Below are 16,522 nucleotides of genomic sequence, written 5' to 3'. Positions count from 1 at the left end.
CTGATTGGCAGCCGCTAACTGCGTTAGCGCCGCTAATCTATCAACATCGGCCCCCTGGTGGCCGCACTCGTTAACCGCGGCCCTTTAATTGCTCTTAATCACCTCCCAGAGCTCAGTGTTTACTGCAGGGAGGTCACACTGACGGAGACGCCTCCTGTCCTCACTTCTTGTCCCCGCCTCCTGTCCTCCTCTCCTGTCCTCACCTCCTGTCCTCACTTCTTGTCCCCGCCTCCCGTTCTCCTCTCCTGTCCTCACTTCTTGTCCTCACTTCCTGTCTCCGCCTCCTGTCCTCACTTCTTGTCCCCGCCTCATGTCCTCACCTCCTGTCGTCACTTCTTGTCCCCGGCCTCCTGTCCTCGCCTCCTGTTCTCCTCTCCTGTCCTCACCTCCTGTCCTCACCTCTGGTCCCCGCCTCCTGTCCCTACCTTCTGTCCCCACCTCCTGTCCTCACCTCCTGTCCTCACCTCTGGTCCCCGCCTCCTGTCCTCGCCTCCTGTCCTCGCCTCCTGTCCCTACCTTCTGTCCCCACCTCCTGTCCTCACCTCCCGTCCTCACCTCCTGTCCCCGCCTCCTGTCCTTACCTCCTGTCCTCACCTCCTCTCCCACCTCTTGTCCCCGCCTCCCGTCCTCGCCTCCCGTCCCCACCTCCTGTCCCACCTCCTGTCTCCGCCTCTTGTCCTCACCTCCTGGCCAAGGACACTTCCTGTCCACGCTTAAGGCTAACAACTAGGCTAACCGCCAAAAATCTGTGTGTGTGTGTGTGTGTGTGTGTGTGTGTGTGTGTGTGTGTGTGTGTGTGTGTGTGTGAAAAGTGATGTATCTACGGTAACGGTTGTCTCTCATCATCATCATGGGTTTCCTGGGTTTGGATCAAGTGAGCGCCTCTGGGGGAGGAGCTGGAGGGAGGAGGCGGGGTAGGGGAGGAGCCGGGGGAGGAGGCGGGTAGGGGAGGAGCCGGGGGAGGAGGGCGGGGGAGGAGCTGGAGGGAGGAGGCGGGGTAGGGGAGGAGCCGGGGGAGGAGGCGGGGGAGGGGAAGAGCCAGATGTCTGCATCTGTCTGAACAGCACCTTCCCTGGCGAGGTCAGAGGTCAAGAGCAGGACGGGCAGAACCAGGACCTCCCTGAACAAGTCCACCTCCAGGGTCTTCCAGGCAGCAGGCGGTGACACCTGACTCATTATTCATGTTCGGGGGCGGCCGGCCGTGCAGGAGGACGTGGACTGGTGGGAACATGGCGGCTGCAGCGGACGAGGGGGGAGACACCAGCCTCTGTCCTGATTGGCTGGAGTCTCGCCGGATCAATAATTCATCTGATGTCCAGCTGCTCACATGTTAAATAAGAAGCGTGGTCACTGCGGTCCGGCCGGACCCTCCTCATGCATATTTCAATAACCAAGATTCATTAGGACAGCAAAGCTTTTCAGGACATTACAGCTTTGAAATGGACACTTGTTGGAATTCATAGTCAATAATCAAGTGATGTAAATATGACAGAGTGTAATTGGTGGTATAGAGTGTGTATGTAGAAGACGTTCACCATGGTTGGAGGTATAGAGTGTGTATGTAGAAGACTTTAACCATGGTTGGAGGTATAGAGTGTGTATGTAGAAGAGTTTGGAGGTATAGAGTGTGTATGTAGAAGAGTTTGGAGGTATAGAGTGTGTATGTAGAAGAGTTTAATGATGGTTGGAGGTATAGAGTGTGTATGTAGAAGAGTTTGGAGGTATAGAGTGTATATGCAGAAGACTATACCTACGGTTGGATGGAGGTATAGAGTGTGTATATAGAAGAGTTTAATGATGGTTGGAGTTATAGAGTGTGAATGTAGAAGAGTTTGGAGGTATAGAGTGTGTATGTAGAAGAGTTTGGAGGTATAGAGTGTGAATGTAGAAGACTGTAACTATGGTTGGAGGTATAGAGTGTGTATGTAGAAGAGTTTAACGATGGTTGGAGGTATAGAGTGTGTATGTAGAAGAGTTTGGAGGTATAGAGTGTGTATGTAGAAGAGTTTGGAGGTATAGAGTGTGTATGTAGAAGAGTTTAACGATGGTTGGAGGTACAGAGTGTGTATGTAGAAGAGTTTGGAGGTATAGAGTGTGTATGTAGAAGAGTTTGGAGGTATAGGTATAGAGTGTGTATGTAGATCAGCTCTCGGTGCAGCACTGACCAGGTTGGACATCAGAGACAGTGTCCCTGTCCTCCCGTCCTCAGTCCCGGTGAAGATCATGTACCTGCGCGACGCCGAGCCTCAGCACCACTGGTGCTTCCCCTTCGCGGTGGACGGGAACCCGGAGCCGCAGATCTCCTGGCTGTACAACGGCGCCGCCCTGAAGCTGACCCGCTACGCCTACATGGAGCTGATCACCGACTCGCTGGACGGCTCCGTCAAACACGGCTGCCTCTTCCTGGACAAGCCCACACACATGAACAACGGCAACTACACCCTGCTGGCCCACAACCGGCTGGGCCGCGACCGGGCCACCGCCGCCGGCATGTTCATGGACAACCCCTTCGGACCCTTCGACCCCGAGGGCATCATTCCAGGTGAGGGGGGGGGGGGGGGGGGGGGGTCGCTCCAGGTGAGAGGGAGGGTCACTCCAGGTGAGAGGGCGGAGTCACTTCAGGGTCATTTCAGGTGAGAGGGTCATTCCAGGTAGGGAGGGTCACTCCAGGTGAGAGGGCGGAGTCATTTCAGGGTCATTCCAGGTAGGGAGGGTCACTCCAGGTGAGAGGGCGGAGTCATTTCAGGGTCATTTCAGGTGAGAGGGTCATTCCAGGTAGGGAGGGTCACTCCAGGTGAGAGGGCGGAGTCATTTCAGGTGAGAGGGTCACTCCAGGTGAGAGGGTCCCTCCAGGTATGGAGCGTCACTCCAGGTAGGGAAGGTAATTCCAGGTAAGAGGGAGGGGTCACTTCAGGGTCATTCCAGGTAGGGAGGGTACCTCCAGGTAGGGAGGGAAATTTCAGGTAAGAGGGAGGGGTCACTTCAGGGTCATTCCAGGTAGGGAGGGTCATTCCAGGTGAGAGGAAGGGTCACTCCAGGTAGGGAGGGTACCTCCAGGTAGGGAGGGAAATTCCAGGTAAGAGGGAGGGGTCACTTCAGGGTCATTCCAGGTAGGGAGGGTCATTCCAGGTAGGGAGGGTCACTCCAGGTGACGAAGTCGTTTATTTCACAGCGTTATGGAAAAACGCTGATGTGCTGCTGCAGAATTCTTCTTCCTTAGTAGTCCTTAGTACCAACCAGAGTTGGTAGTGTGACTCTGGTCTTCCTGCTATAAGGTTGGTAGTGTGACTCTGGTCTTCCTGCTACAAGGTTGGTAGTGTGACTCTGGTCTTCCTGCTACAAGGTTGGTAGTGTGACTCTGGTCTTCCTGCTACAAGGTTGGCAGTGTGACTCTGGTCTTCTGATCTTATCTAGCGACTCAGCAGACGAGTTTCCTCTTGGCTCCAGTGCAGCAGCATCAGAACGGTGAGAGCAGGAAAGGCTTCTCACCCACAGGCGTGGGAACCGCATGTGGCTTCTCACCCGTGTGTTTTTCCAGCTCTCTGTCCTGGTGGAACCAGGACCTCACCCCCGCCTCCCCACTTCCCTTCAGATACTAGCAGGAAGGTTGAAGGGGCAGAAGCCAGAGCAGCTTGACCACATGACTTGTGATGTGTCTGTTGACGCTTCAGTAATGATCCTGGACTGAAGAACTCTGGTTACCGACTTGATCCCAAGATCCACCACAGTTTCCTGCAGTAACAGTCTCAGCCGACTGTATGTTTCCTGCAGTAACAGTCTCAGCCGCCTGTATGTTTCCTGCAGTAACAGTCTGTTCTCTCTCCCTGCTGCCAGTTGAGACGGGTCCCAGTAAGTCTGCTGAACTTCCTGTTATGTGACTGAACTTCCTGTTATGCGTCTGAACTTCCTGTTATGCGTCTGAACTTCCTGTTATGTGACTGAACTTCCTGTTGTGCGTCTGAACTTCCTGTTATGTGACTGAACTTCCTGTTATGCGTCTGAACTTCCTGTTATGCGTCTGAACTTCCTGTTATGCGTCTGAACTTCCTGTTATGTGACTGAACTTCCTGTTATGCGTCTGAACTTCCTGTTATGTGACTGAACTTCCTGTTATGCGTCTGAACTTCCTGTTATGTGACTGAACTTCCTGTTATGCGTCTGAACTTCCTGTTATGCGTCTGAACTTCCTGTTATGTGACTGAACTTCCTGTTATTTGTCTGAACTTCCTGTTGTGTGTCTGAACTTCCTGTTGTGCGTCTGAACTTCCTGTTATGTGACTGAACTTCCTGTTGTGCGTCTGAACTTCCTGTTGTGCGTCTGAACTGTGCGTCTGAACTTCCTGTTATTTGTCTGAACTTCCTGTTGTGCGTCTGAACTTCCTGTTGTGCGTCTGAACTTCCTGTTATGCGTCTGAACTTCCTGTTATGTGACTGAACTTCCTGTTGTGCGTCTGAACTTCCTGTTGTGCGTCTGAACTGTGCGTCTGAACTTCCTGTTGTGTGTCGGTGCTCAGGCCCTAAAACGAGGTCGGAGGCTGACGTGACGGAGAACCCAGAGAGCCGAGTGTTTGTGGTACGACAACTAAAAGTAACTAGTTACTTTGTCGGAGTATTTCCTCCGTGGTTGTGACAGCAGTGTGTGTGTGTGTGTGTGTGTGTGTGTGTGTGTGTGTGTGTGTGTGTGTGTGTGTGTGTGTGTGTGTGTGTGTCACCGACAGGTGTGTGTGGCGGTGGGGCTGGCGGTGTTCGCCTGCTCCCTCCTGCTCGTCCTGCTGCTCGTCGCCAACAAGTGCGGTCAACAGGCCAAGTTCCACCGTGAGTCTGGGCCGTGTGGCTTCACCCGTCACCACGGCAACAGCAAATGTCTGTGTCTCTTCTGGTGGCTGCGAGGGCAGGAGAGTGTGGTCTTAGTGTTGGACTTTGTCCTCCCCTTGTCCCCCCCCGTCCCGTCCCGTCCCGTCCCATCCCGTCCCCCGTCCCATCCTGTCCTGTCCCATCCCGTCTCGTTTCGTCTCGTCTCGTCCTGTCCCCCCCGTCCCATCCCGCCCCGGTCCTGTCCCGTCCTGTCCCGTCTTGTCTCGTCCCGTCTCGTCTCGTCCCATCTCGTCCCGTCTCGTCTCGTCCCGTCCCGTCCCCCCCGGTCTCATCCCGTCCCCCCGTCCCGTCCCGTCCCATCTCATCTCGTCTTGTCTCGTCCCCCCGTCCCATCCCGTCCCCCCCGTCCCGTCCCGTCCCATCTCATCTCGTCTTGTCTCGTCCCATCCCGTCCCCCCGTCCTCTCCCGTCCCCCCCTGTCCCCCCCGTCCCTCAGGCTCGTCGGTCCTGGGCGCCGGAGACGACCTGGCCGTCTCCCTGCGGTTCCTGAACCTGGGCAGCAGCCCGCCGTCCTCCGACGAAGACTCCGGTCTGTCCAGCTTCGTGGAAAACCCTCAGTACTTCTGCGGCATCATCAAGGACAAGGACATGTGTGAGTGTTTACCGGCGTCCGCCCTGCGAATGCTCACGCCACTCAGTCCACCGTCGCCCATGCTAATGCTGAGGCCCGTCACCGAAGGCTCAGAGTGGAATATGAAATCGTTAGTGTCGTTTTCTCACCCTGCTAATGCTAATCCTCATTAGCACAACAGGAGCTCCCGTCACGAGCCTTAGCAGTGAGTCACCACACAGCATTACTAGTCCTGCTAATGCTAATGGCTGAATACTGGTGGTTGTATCTTTAACTGCTTTTTGAAACCAAATATAGGAACTCCCGTAACGTGTCTTTAATGCTAATTCCCCCCACACTCAATACTAATGCTCCATCTCTTCACCTCACACTCAATGCTAATGCTCCATCTCTTCACCTCACACTCAATACTAATGCTCCATCTCTTCACCTCACACCCAATGCTAATGCTCCATCTCTTCACCTCACAACCAATGCTAATGCTCCATGTCTTCACCTCACAACCAATGCTAATGCTCCATCTCTTCACCTCACACTCAATACTAATGCTCCATCTCTTCACCTCACACCCAATGCTAATGCTCCATCTCTTCACCTCACAACCAATGCTAATGCTCCATGTCTTCACCTCACACCCAATGCTAATGCTCCATCTCTTCACCTCACACCCAATGCTAATGCTCCATCTCTTCACCTCACAACCAATGCTAATGCTCCATCTCTTCACCCTACACCCAATACTAATGCTCCATCTCTTCACCTCACACCCAATACTAATGCTCCATCTCTTCACACTCCTCCAGATACATTGTCAGTCATTTATACCATTAATAGGAAATGTTGAAATGGAACCAGATGCGAATGCTGATGGACCAGGTGTTGTTGTTCAGGTGTGCAGCACATCAAGCGGCAGGACATTGTGCTGAAGTGGGAACTCGGCGAAGGAGCGTTCGGTAAAGTCTACCTGGCCGAGTGCGGCGGCCTGAGTCCCGACGCCGACACCATGCTGGTCGCCATCAAGGTGAAGCTGCTGCTGGAGCTCCGCCCACGCACCGCCCACACACCGCCCACACACCGCCCACGCACCGCCCACGCACCGCCCACGCTTCAAGCATTCACACCTTCTCTGTGTGTGTGTGTGTGTGTGTGTGTGTGTGTGTGTGTGTGTGTGTGTGTGTGTGTGACAGACTTTGAAGGACGCCACCGAGTCGACCCGGCAGGACTTCCAGCGGGAGGCGGAGCTTCTGACGGTGCTCCAGCATCAACACATCGTTCGCTTCTACGGCGTCTGTACCGACGGCGAGCCGCTCGCCATGGTGTTCGAGTACATGAGGCACGGAGACCTGAACCGCTTCCTGCGGTACGGAGTCACACACACACACACACACACACACACACACACACACACACACACACACACACACACACACACACACACACACACACACACACACACACACACACACACACACACACACACACACACACACACACACACACACACACACACACCCAGCAGTGGGTGTAAATGTGATTGCAGCAGGCGGTCGGAGCTTCAGTCTGCAGCTGCTTCCAGCCGCCACCTGCCTGATTAACTCCTCCTGACCCTGGAGGACTTCCTGTCTGGGGGGGGGGGGATGGATGATGGATGGATGGAGATGATGGATGGATGGATGGATGGATATGATGGATGGATGGATGGATGGAGATGATGGATGGATGGAGACGATGGAGGGATGGAGATGATGGATGGATGGAGATGATGGATGGATGGATGGAGACGATGGATGGAGATGCTGGATGGATGAATGGATGGAGATGGTGGATGGATGGGGACGATTGATGGATGAAGATGATAGATGGATGGAGATGATGGATGGATGGATGGAGATGATGGATGGATATGATGGATGGATGGATATGATGGATGGATGGATGGAGACGATGGATGGATGAAGATGATAGATGGATGGAGATGATGGATGGATGTGATGGATGGATGGAGATGATGGATGGATAGAGATGATGGATGGATGGATGGAGAAGATGGATGGATGGATGGATAGAGATGATGGATGGATGGATGGATAGAGATGATGGATGGATGGATGGAGATGATGGATGGATGAGATGATGGATGGAGATGATGGATGGAGATGATGGATGGATGGATGGAGATGATGGATGGATATGATGGATAGATGGATGGATGGAGATGCTGGATGGATGGAGACGATGGCTGGATGGATGGATGGATGGATAGAGATGATGGATGGATGGATGGAGATGATGGATGGATGGAGATGATGGATGGATGGAGACGATGGATGGATGAGATGATGGACGGAGACCATGAATGGAGATTATGGATAAATGGAGATGATGGATGGATGGAGATGATGGATGGATGGAGATGATGGATGGATGGAGACGATGGATGGATGAGATGATGGACGGAGACCATGAATGGAGATTATGGATAAATGGAGATGATGGATGGATGGAGATGATGGATGGATGGAGATGATGGATGGATGAGATGATGGATGGATGGAGATGATGGATGGATGGAGACGATGGATGGATGGAGACGATGGATGGATGGAGCTGATGGATGGATGGAGATGATGGATGGATGGAGACGATGGATGGATGAGATGATGGACGGAGACCATGAATGGAGATTATGGATAAATGGAGATGATGGATGGATGGAGATGATGGATGGATGGAGATGATGGATGGATGGAGATGATGGATGGATGAGATGATGGATGGATGGAGACGATGGATGGATGGAGACGATGGATGGATGGAGCTGATCACTTCACCGTCTCTGGTCCAGGTCCTCCCGGCCTCCCCTCCGTCAGCCAGCAGGTCAAAGGTCAGAGTAACGTGGATGTCGTCCTGCAGGGCTCACGGTCCTGACGCCCGCATCCTGGAGGAGTCGGGGTTCCCTCACCCTCAGCCGCCGCCGCCGCCGCCGCCGCCGCCGCCGCCCGGCCAGCTGGCGCTGCCCCACATGCTGCACATCGCCGCCCAGATCGCCTCGGGGATGGTTTACCTCGCCTCGCTGCACTTCGTCCACCGAGACCTCGCCACCCGCAACTGCCTGGTGGGGGAGGGGCTGGTCGTCAAGATCGGAGACTTCGGCATGTCCAGGGACATCTACAGCACAGATTACTACCGGGTGAGATTACTGCCGGGTGAGATTACTGCCGGGTGAGATTACTACCGGGTGAGATTACTGCCGGGTGAGATTACTGCCGGGTGAGATTGCTACAAAACAGATTACTGCCGGGTCAGATTACTGCCGGGTGAGATTACTACAGCACAGATTACTACCGGGTGAGATTACTGCCGGTTGAGATTACTACCAGGTGAGATTACTACAGCACAGATTACTACCGGGTGAGATTACTACCGGGTGAGATTTCTACCGGGTGAGATTACTGCCGGGTGAGATTACTGCCGGGTGAGATTACTGCCGGGTGAGATTACTACCGGGTGAGATTACTGCCGGGTGAGATTACTGCCGGGTGAGATTACTACAGAACAGATTACTACCGGGTGAGATTACTGCCGGGTGAGATTACTACAAAACAGATTACTGCCGGGTCAGATTACTGCCGGGTGAGATTACTACAGCACAGATTACTACCGGGTGAGATTACTGCCGGTTGAGATTACTACCAGGTGAGATTACTACAGCACAGATTACTACCGGGTGAGATTACTACCGGGTGAGATTTCTACCGGGTGAGATTACTGCCGGGTGAGATTACTGCCGGGTGAGATTACTACAGAACAGATTACTACCGGGTGAGATTACTGCCGGGTGAGATTACTACAGAACAGATTACTGCCGGGTCAGATTACTGCCGGGTGAGATTACTACAGCACAGATTACTACCGGGTGAGATTACTGCCGGGTGAGATTACTACAGCACAGATTACTGCCGGGTGAGATTTCTACCGGGTGAGATTACTACAGCACAGATTACTACCGGGTGAGATTACCGCCGGGTGAGATTACTGCCGGGTGAGATTACTACAGAACAGATTACTGCCGGGTGAGATTACTACCGGGTGAGACTACTACAGCACAGATTACTACCGGGTGAGATTACTACAAGCACAGATTACTGCCGGGTGATATTACTGCCGGGTGAGATTACTACAGCACAGATTACTACCGGGTGAGATTACTGCCGGTTGAGATTACTACAGCACAGATTACTGCCGGGTGAGATTACTGCCGGGTGAAATTACTGCCGGGTGAGATTACTACAGCACAGATTACTACTGGGTGAGATTACTGCCGGGTGAGATTACTACAGCACAGATTACTGCCGGGTGAGATTTCTACCGGGTGAGATTACTACCAGGTGAGATTACTACAGCACAGATTACTGCCGGGTGAGATTACTGCCGGGTGAGATTACTACAGCACAGATTACTACCAGGTGAGATTACTGCCAGGTGAGATTTCTACCGGGTGAGATTACTACCAGGTGAGATTACTACAGCACAGATTACTACCGGGTGAGATTACTACCGGGTGAGATTACTGCCGGGTGAGATTACTACTGGGTGAGTCCGCTAAGGTTATTACCAGGTGAGATTACTAGTGGGTGAATCCGCTGAGATTACTACCGGGTGAGATTACTGCCGGGTGAGATTACTACCGGGTGAGATTACTACTGGGTGAGATTAGTACTGGGTGAGATTACTACAGCACAGATTACTACCGGGTGAGATTACTACTGGGTGAGATTAGTACTGGGTGAGATTACTACAGCACAGATTACTACCGGGTGAGATTACTACCGGGTGAGATTACTACTGCTACTGGGGGTACATGCTAATGCTAATGCTAATGCTAATGCTGGTGACAGAGAGTGAACCAGCAGCAGTGCAGCAGGTTGTGACACAGTGACCCTCTGACCAGGTGGGGGGGCGCACCATGCTGCCCATCCGCTGGATGCCCCCCGAGAGCATCATGTACCGCAAGTTCACCACGGAGAGCGACATCTGGAGCTTCGGGGTCGTCCTCTGGGAGATCTTCACCTACGGCAAGCAGCCCTGGTACCAGCTGTCCAACAGCGAGGTGAGGGGGGGGGGGGGGGGGGGGTCCTGGTACCAGCCGTCCAACAGCGAGGTGGGGGGGGGGGGGTCCTGGTACCAGCTGTCAAACAGCAAGGTGGGGGGGGGGGGGAGACAAGAAGTCCTGGTACCAGCTGTCCAACAGTGAGGTGGGGGGGGTCCTGGTACCAGCTGTCCAACAGCGAGGTGGGGGGGGTCCTGGTACCAGCCGTCCAACAGCGAGGTGAGGGGGGGGGGGGGTCCTGGTACCAGCCGTCCAACAACGAGGTGGGGGGGGTCCTGGTACCAGCTGTCCAACAGCGAGGTGAGGGGGGGGACAAGAAGTCCTGGTACCAGCTGTCCAACAGCAAGGTGGGGGGGGTCCTGGTACCAGCCGTCCAACAGCGAGGTGAGGGGGGGGGGGGGGGGTCCTGGTACCAGCTGTCCAACAGCAAGGTGGGGGGGGGGGGTCCTGGTACCAGCTGTCCAACATCGAGGTGGGGGCGGGGGGGGGGGGGGTCCTGGTACCAGCTGTCCAACAGCAAGGTGGGGGGGGAGACAAGAAGTCCTGGTACCAGCTGTCCAACATCGAGGTGGGGGCGGGGGGGGGGTCCTGGTACCAGCTGTCCAACAGCAAGGTGGGGGGGAGACAAGAAGTCCTGGTACCAGCTGTCAAACATCAAGGTGTATGTGTGTGGGGTGGGGGGGTAGACCAATGTGACCCTCAGAGTCAGGGTTAGCCCCCCCCCCCCCCCAGACTCTCCAGACACATGAAGCTCGTGCTTGATGGATTTTTCCACTTTGTAATGTGACGGGATTCTTGGTGACGTTGTTGCACTTTGAGATTTTATCCTTTCAAAATAAACTTCCCTGACGTCCTTACGCCCCGCCGGCCTGGAGACACTTTATCTGCACTCAGCCGGTCGATGGGCTGACAGTAATTACGGCGTCCAGTCTGGCCGCTCTGGATCACGTTCCCCCTGCACTCGATGCTAACCTGCTTCTGCCCCCCCTAACCTCGTTAGCACCGCCCGTCTCGCCCGGCGGGGCGGGGCGACGCGTCCTGTTGCCCAAATAGTGGAGCCGATAGACCCTCCAAAACACTGAGGGGGTTGCCGTGGCGACGTCAGTCGTCCGGCCGAGTCGACTGATTCACCTCCTTTATCTGGGAACCGTCACTTCTACACTCTTCACTTCTACACTCCTCACTTCTACACTCTTCACTTCTACACTCTTCACTTCTACACTCTTCACTTCTACACTCTTCACTTCTACACTCCTCACTTCTACACTCTTCACTTCTACACTCCTCACTTCTACACTCCTCACCTCCTCACTTCTACACTCTTCACCTCTACACTCCTCACTTCTACACTCTTCACTTCTACACTCCTCACTTCTACACTCCTCACCTCCTCACCTCTACACTCTTCACCTCTACACTCTTCACTTCTACACTCTTCACTTCTACACTCTTCACTTCTACACTCTTCACTTCTACACTCTTCACTTCTACACTCTTCACTTCTACACTCTTCACTTCTACACTCTTCACTTCTACACTCTTCACTTCTACACTCTTCACTTCTACACTCCTCACTTCTACACTCTTCACTTCTACACTCTTCACCTCTACACTCCTCACCTCCTCACCTCACCTCCTCACTTCTACACCTCTACACTCCTCACTTCTACACTCTTCACTTCTACACTCCTCACTTCTACACTCCTCACCTCCTCACTTCTACACTCTTCACCTCTACACTCCTCACTTCTACACTCTTCACTTCTACACTCTTCACTTCTACACTCTTCACTTCTACACTCTTCACTTCTACACTCTTCACTTCTACACTCTTCACTTCTACACTCTTCACTTCTACACTCTTCACTTCTACACTCTTCACTTCTACACTCTTCACTTCTACACTCTTCACTTCTACACTCCTCACTTCTACACTCTTCACTTCTACACTCTTCACCTCTACACTCCTCACCTCCTCACCTCACCTCCTCACTTCTACACCTCTACACTCCTCACTTCTACACTCCTCACCTCCTCACCTCACCTCCTCACTTCTACACTCCTCACCTCCTCACCTCTACACTCCTCACCTCCTCACCTCACCTCCTCACTTCTACACCTCTACACTCCTCACTTCTACACGCCTCACCTCCTCACCTCACCTCCTCACTTCTACACTCCTCACTTCTACACCTCTACACTCTTCCCTTCTACACTCCTCACCTCCTCACTTCTACACTCCTCACTTCTACACTCACTTCTACACTCCTCACTTCTACACTCACTTCTACACTCCTCACTTCTACACTCACTTCTACACTCCTCACTTCTACACTCACTTCTACACTCCTCACTTCTACACTCCTCACCTCCTCACCTCACCTCCTCACTTCTACACTCCTCACCTCCTCACTTCTACACTCACTTCTACACTCCTCACTTCTACACTCACTTCTACACTCCTCACTTCTACACTCCTCACCTCCTCACTTCTACACTCACTTCTACACTCCTCACTTCTACACTCACTTCTACACTCCTCACTTCTACACTCCTCACCTCTACACTCACTTCTACACTCCTCACCTCACCTCCTCACTTCTACACTCCTCACCTCCTCACTTCTACACTCCTCACTTCTACACTCCTCACCTCCTCACTTCTACACTCCTCACTTCTACACTCCTCACCTCCTCACTTCTACACTCCTCACCTCCTCACTTCTACACTCCTCACTTCTACACTCCTCACCTCCTCACCTCTACACTCCTCACCTCCTCACTTCTACACTCCTCACTTCTACACTCCTCACCTCCTCACTTCTACACTCCTCACTTCTACACTCCTCACCTCCTCACCTCACCTCCTCACTTCTACACTCCTCACCTCCTCACTTCTACACTCCTCACCTCTACACTCCTCACCTCTACACTCAGGAATTCTCAGGCGTTATCTAGTTATTCTAGATCTTTTTTCTATTGCTGCCGTTTCAATCCTGTACGTTGAACATTTTCACAAATCCAGACTCACCGAGTCGTCGCATTCTCCAGATGTTTCCTCCAGATGTCCCACATGTTGCCTCCAGAGGTTCCACATGTTTCCTCCAGAGGTTCCACATGTTGCCTCCAGAGGTTCCACATGTTTCCTCTAGATGTTCCAAATGTTGCCTCCAGATGTTCCACATGTTGCCTCCAGAGGTTCCACATGTTTCCTCTAGATGTTCCAAATGTTGCCTCCAGATGTTCCACATGTTGCCTCCAGATGTTCCAAATGTTGCCTCCAGATGTTCCACATGTTGCCTCCAGAGGTTCCACGTTTCCTCTAGATGTTACAAATGTTGCCTCCAGATGTTCCACATGTTGCCTCTAGATGTTTCAGAGGTTCCACGTTTCCTCTAGATGTTCCACATGTTGCCTCTAGGTGTTCCAGATGTTTCCTCCAGAGGTTCCAGATGTTCTCTACAGTGCTGTGCCTTGCCCCCCTACAGGCCATCGAGTGCATCACCCAGGGCCGGGAGCTGGAGCGGCCCCGGACCTGCCCCCAGGAGGTCTACCTGCTGATGCAGGGCTGCTGGCAGCGAGAACCTCAGCAGAGAACCGTCATCAAGGACCTGCAGCACCGCCTGCTGGCCCTGGTCCGGAACCCGCCGGTCTACCTGGACATCCTGGGCTAGAGGGTCCGGAGCCGGACCGGGTCGGATCCAGGCCTGAGCCGGACCGGAGCCGGGTCGGACCGCAGCCGGACCGGAGCCGGACCACAGCCGGGTTGGACCGGAGCCGGACCAGAGCCGGACCGGAGCCGGGCCACAGCTGGGTTGGACCGGAGCCGGGTCGGATCTCAGCTGGACTGGAGCCGGACCGGAGCCAGACAAGAGCCGGACCGGAGCCAGACCGGAGCCAGGGGACTTTCTATCTGAAAAACAAGCTGCAGCCAGCAGGTGGAGGTCAGAGGTCAGAGGTCAGAGGTCACGTCCTACCAGGTCCTTTTCACTCCTTCAGTCCAAACCTGCCTTCAAACACGTGACGTCACCTGACAGACCTTTACCGTATGTTCAGACTCGTTAACGTGTTCAGACTCGTTAATGAGTTCAGACTCATTAACGTGTTCAGACTCGTTAACGAGTTCAGACTCGTTAATGAGTTCAGACTCGTTAACGAGTTCAGACTCGTTAATGAGTTCAGACTCGTTAACGAGTTCAGACTCGTGTGTAGAAGCAGGTTGTCGGACTAAATCCAAAGTTCCCAGTTGAAACAGGAAGTAAGAGCTTTGAGGTTCAGAGGAAGTGACCCGGCACGACCAGACGGTTGCTCTTCCTCTTCCTCCTCCTCCTCCTCTTCCTCTCTCCGGCTCCGGTTCGCCTCGTCTTCACTGCCGCCTCGTTTTCTGGGAAACCTGTCAAATGTTTACCAAAGTGTTGAATGTTTATCCGTGATGAAGAATTGCTGAGTCAGCAGGACGACACGGCTCCACACCTGTTTTGTACAGTTCAGCCTCAACACGTTTTGATACGGAAGCTTATGCACAGTGTTCAGTAGATACCCCTACCCCTACCCCTTATGCACAGTGTTCAGTAGATACCCCTAACCCTACCCCTACCCCTTATCCACAGTGTTCAGTAGATACCCCTACCCCTACCCCTACCCCTTATCCACAGTGTTCAGTAGATACCCCTAACCCTACCCCTACCCCTTATCCACAGTGTTCAGTAGATACCCCTACCCCTACCCCTACCCCTTATCCACAGTGTTCAGTAGATACCCCTACCCCTACCCCTTATCCACAGTGTTCAGTAGATACCCCTACCCCTACCCCTTATGCACAGTGTTCTGTAGATACCCCTAACCCTACCCCTACCCCTTATCCACAGTGTTCAGTAGATACCCCTACCCCTTGTCCACAGTGTTCAGTAGATACCCCTATTGCTACCCCTACCCCTTATCAAGTGTTCAGTAGATACCCCTACCCCTTCCCCTACCCCTTATCCACAGTGTTCAGTAGATACCCCTACCCCTACCCCTTATCCACAGTGTTCAGTAGATACCCCTACCCCTACCCCTACCCCTTATCCACAGTGTTCAGTAGATACCCCTACCCCTTCCTATACCCCTTATCCACAGTGTTCAGTAGATACCCCTACCCCTTCCCCTTATCCACAGTGTTCAGTAGACACCCCTACCCCTTCCCCTTATCCACAGTGTTCAGTAGACACCCCTACCCCTCGTCTGCTTCTCGACCCTTAACAAGAAACATTATCAGTGAAAGTGTGTCCTGGTATATAAACTACTGTGTTTACATGTAACTGCCGTCAGATATGAACTACAGACTTTGTCCCAGTTGTCGAGCTGGGAACCGGGAATTCCCAAAAACGGAAACACCAAGGTGAAGGAGGCGGAGCCAATAGAACCGCTAGACCAGGGGTGTCCCGTCCTGGAGGGACACCCTGGGCCTCCGCCCTTTAGGGGGCGGGGCTTTAAGAACTTGCTCTCCTCAGCTATGAAAGGAGGTGGGAATTCCCAGTGACCGGGAACAACTGGAACGCAACGTTACGTCCAAGAAGAAGAGTCTCAATGTGTCTCAGTGCAGATTAGTGATGTTCAACATGAAGGGAAAGTCGGAGGGTGACGTGACGCCCTGAGAGGGTTTAGAGGGAACAGATGGAGGGAGGAGGAGGAGGAGGGAGGAGAGGAGGAGGAGGAGGGAGGAGAGGAGGAGGGAGGAGAGGAGGGAGAATAGGAGGACAGATGGCACTGAAAAGGAAACTGGAGGCCACCGCCGTGAAAACCACCACCAGATGGAGGAGGAGGAGTTGGGGGGGAGGAGGGGGGAGGAGGAGGGAGGAGGAGGGAGGAGGAGGGGTTACCACGGCGACACCTTCCAGTGTGATGGTGAGTCCAGACTCTGTATCGGTGTTTCTCTCCTTCTCTGCTCTGGAAAAAAGTATAAAACTAATAAAGTTGATTAAACAG

At 53.4% G+C, this 16,522-nt stretch overlaps 1 protein-coding gene across 1 annotated transcript; it reads left to right on the top strand.

Annotated features, from left to right (window-relative positions):
- Positions 1-2,044: 2,044 nt before the first annotated feature.
- ntrk1 (neurotrophic tyrosine kinase, receptor, type 1) lies at positions 2,045-14,340 on the top strand (the record flags this gene model as incomplete). The annotated part of the gene is made up of 11 exons (XM_080500597.1): positions 2,045-2,054; positions 2,210-2,542; positions 3,415-3,465; positions 4,470-4,573; positions 4,719-4,815; positions 5,312-5,467; positions 6,337-6,467; positions 6,634-6,806; positions 8,360-8,636; positions 10,398-10,556; positions 14,044-14,340. The coding sequence occupies 11 exons, from the start codon at positions 2,045-2,047 to the stop codon at positions 14,227-14,229; spliced, it is 1,677 nt and encodes a 558-aa protein (XP_080356723.1). The 3' UTR covers positions 14,230-14,340.
- Positions 14,341-16,522: the final 2,182 nt, after the last annotated feature.

Source organism: Blennius ocellaris (assembly GCF_963422515.1).
Source record: "Blennius ocellaris genome assembly, chromosome: 8".
In the NCBI taxonomy this organism is placed as follows: domain Eukaryota; kingdom Metazoa; phylum Chordata; class Actinopteri; order Blenniiformes; family Blenniidae; genus Blennius; species Blennius ocellaris.
The sequence above is the reverse complement of the archived record's forward strand: the minus strand, read 5'-3'. Positions and strand labels throughout refer to the sequence as shown.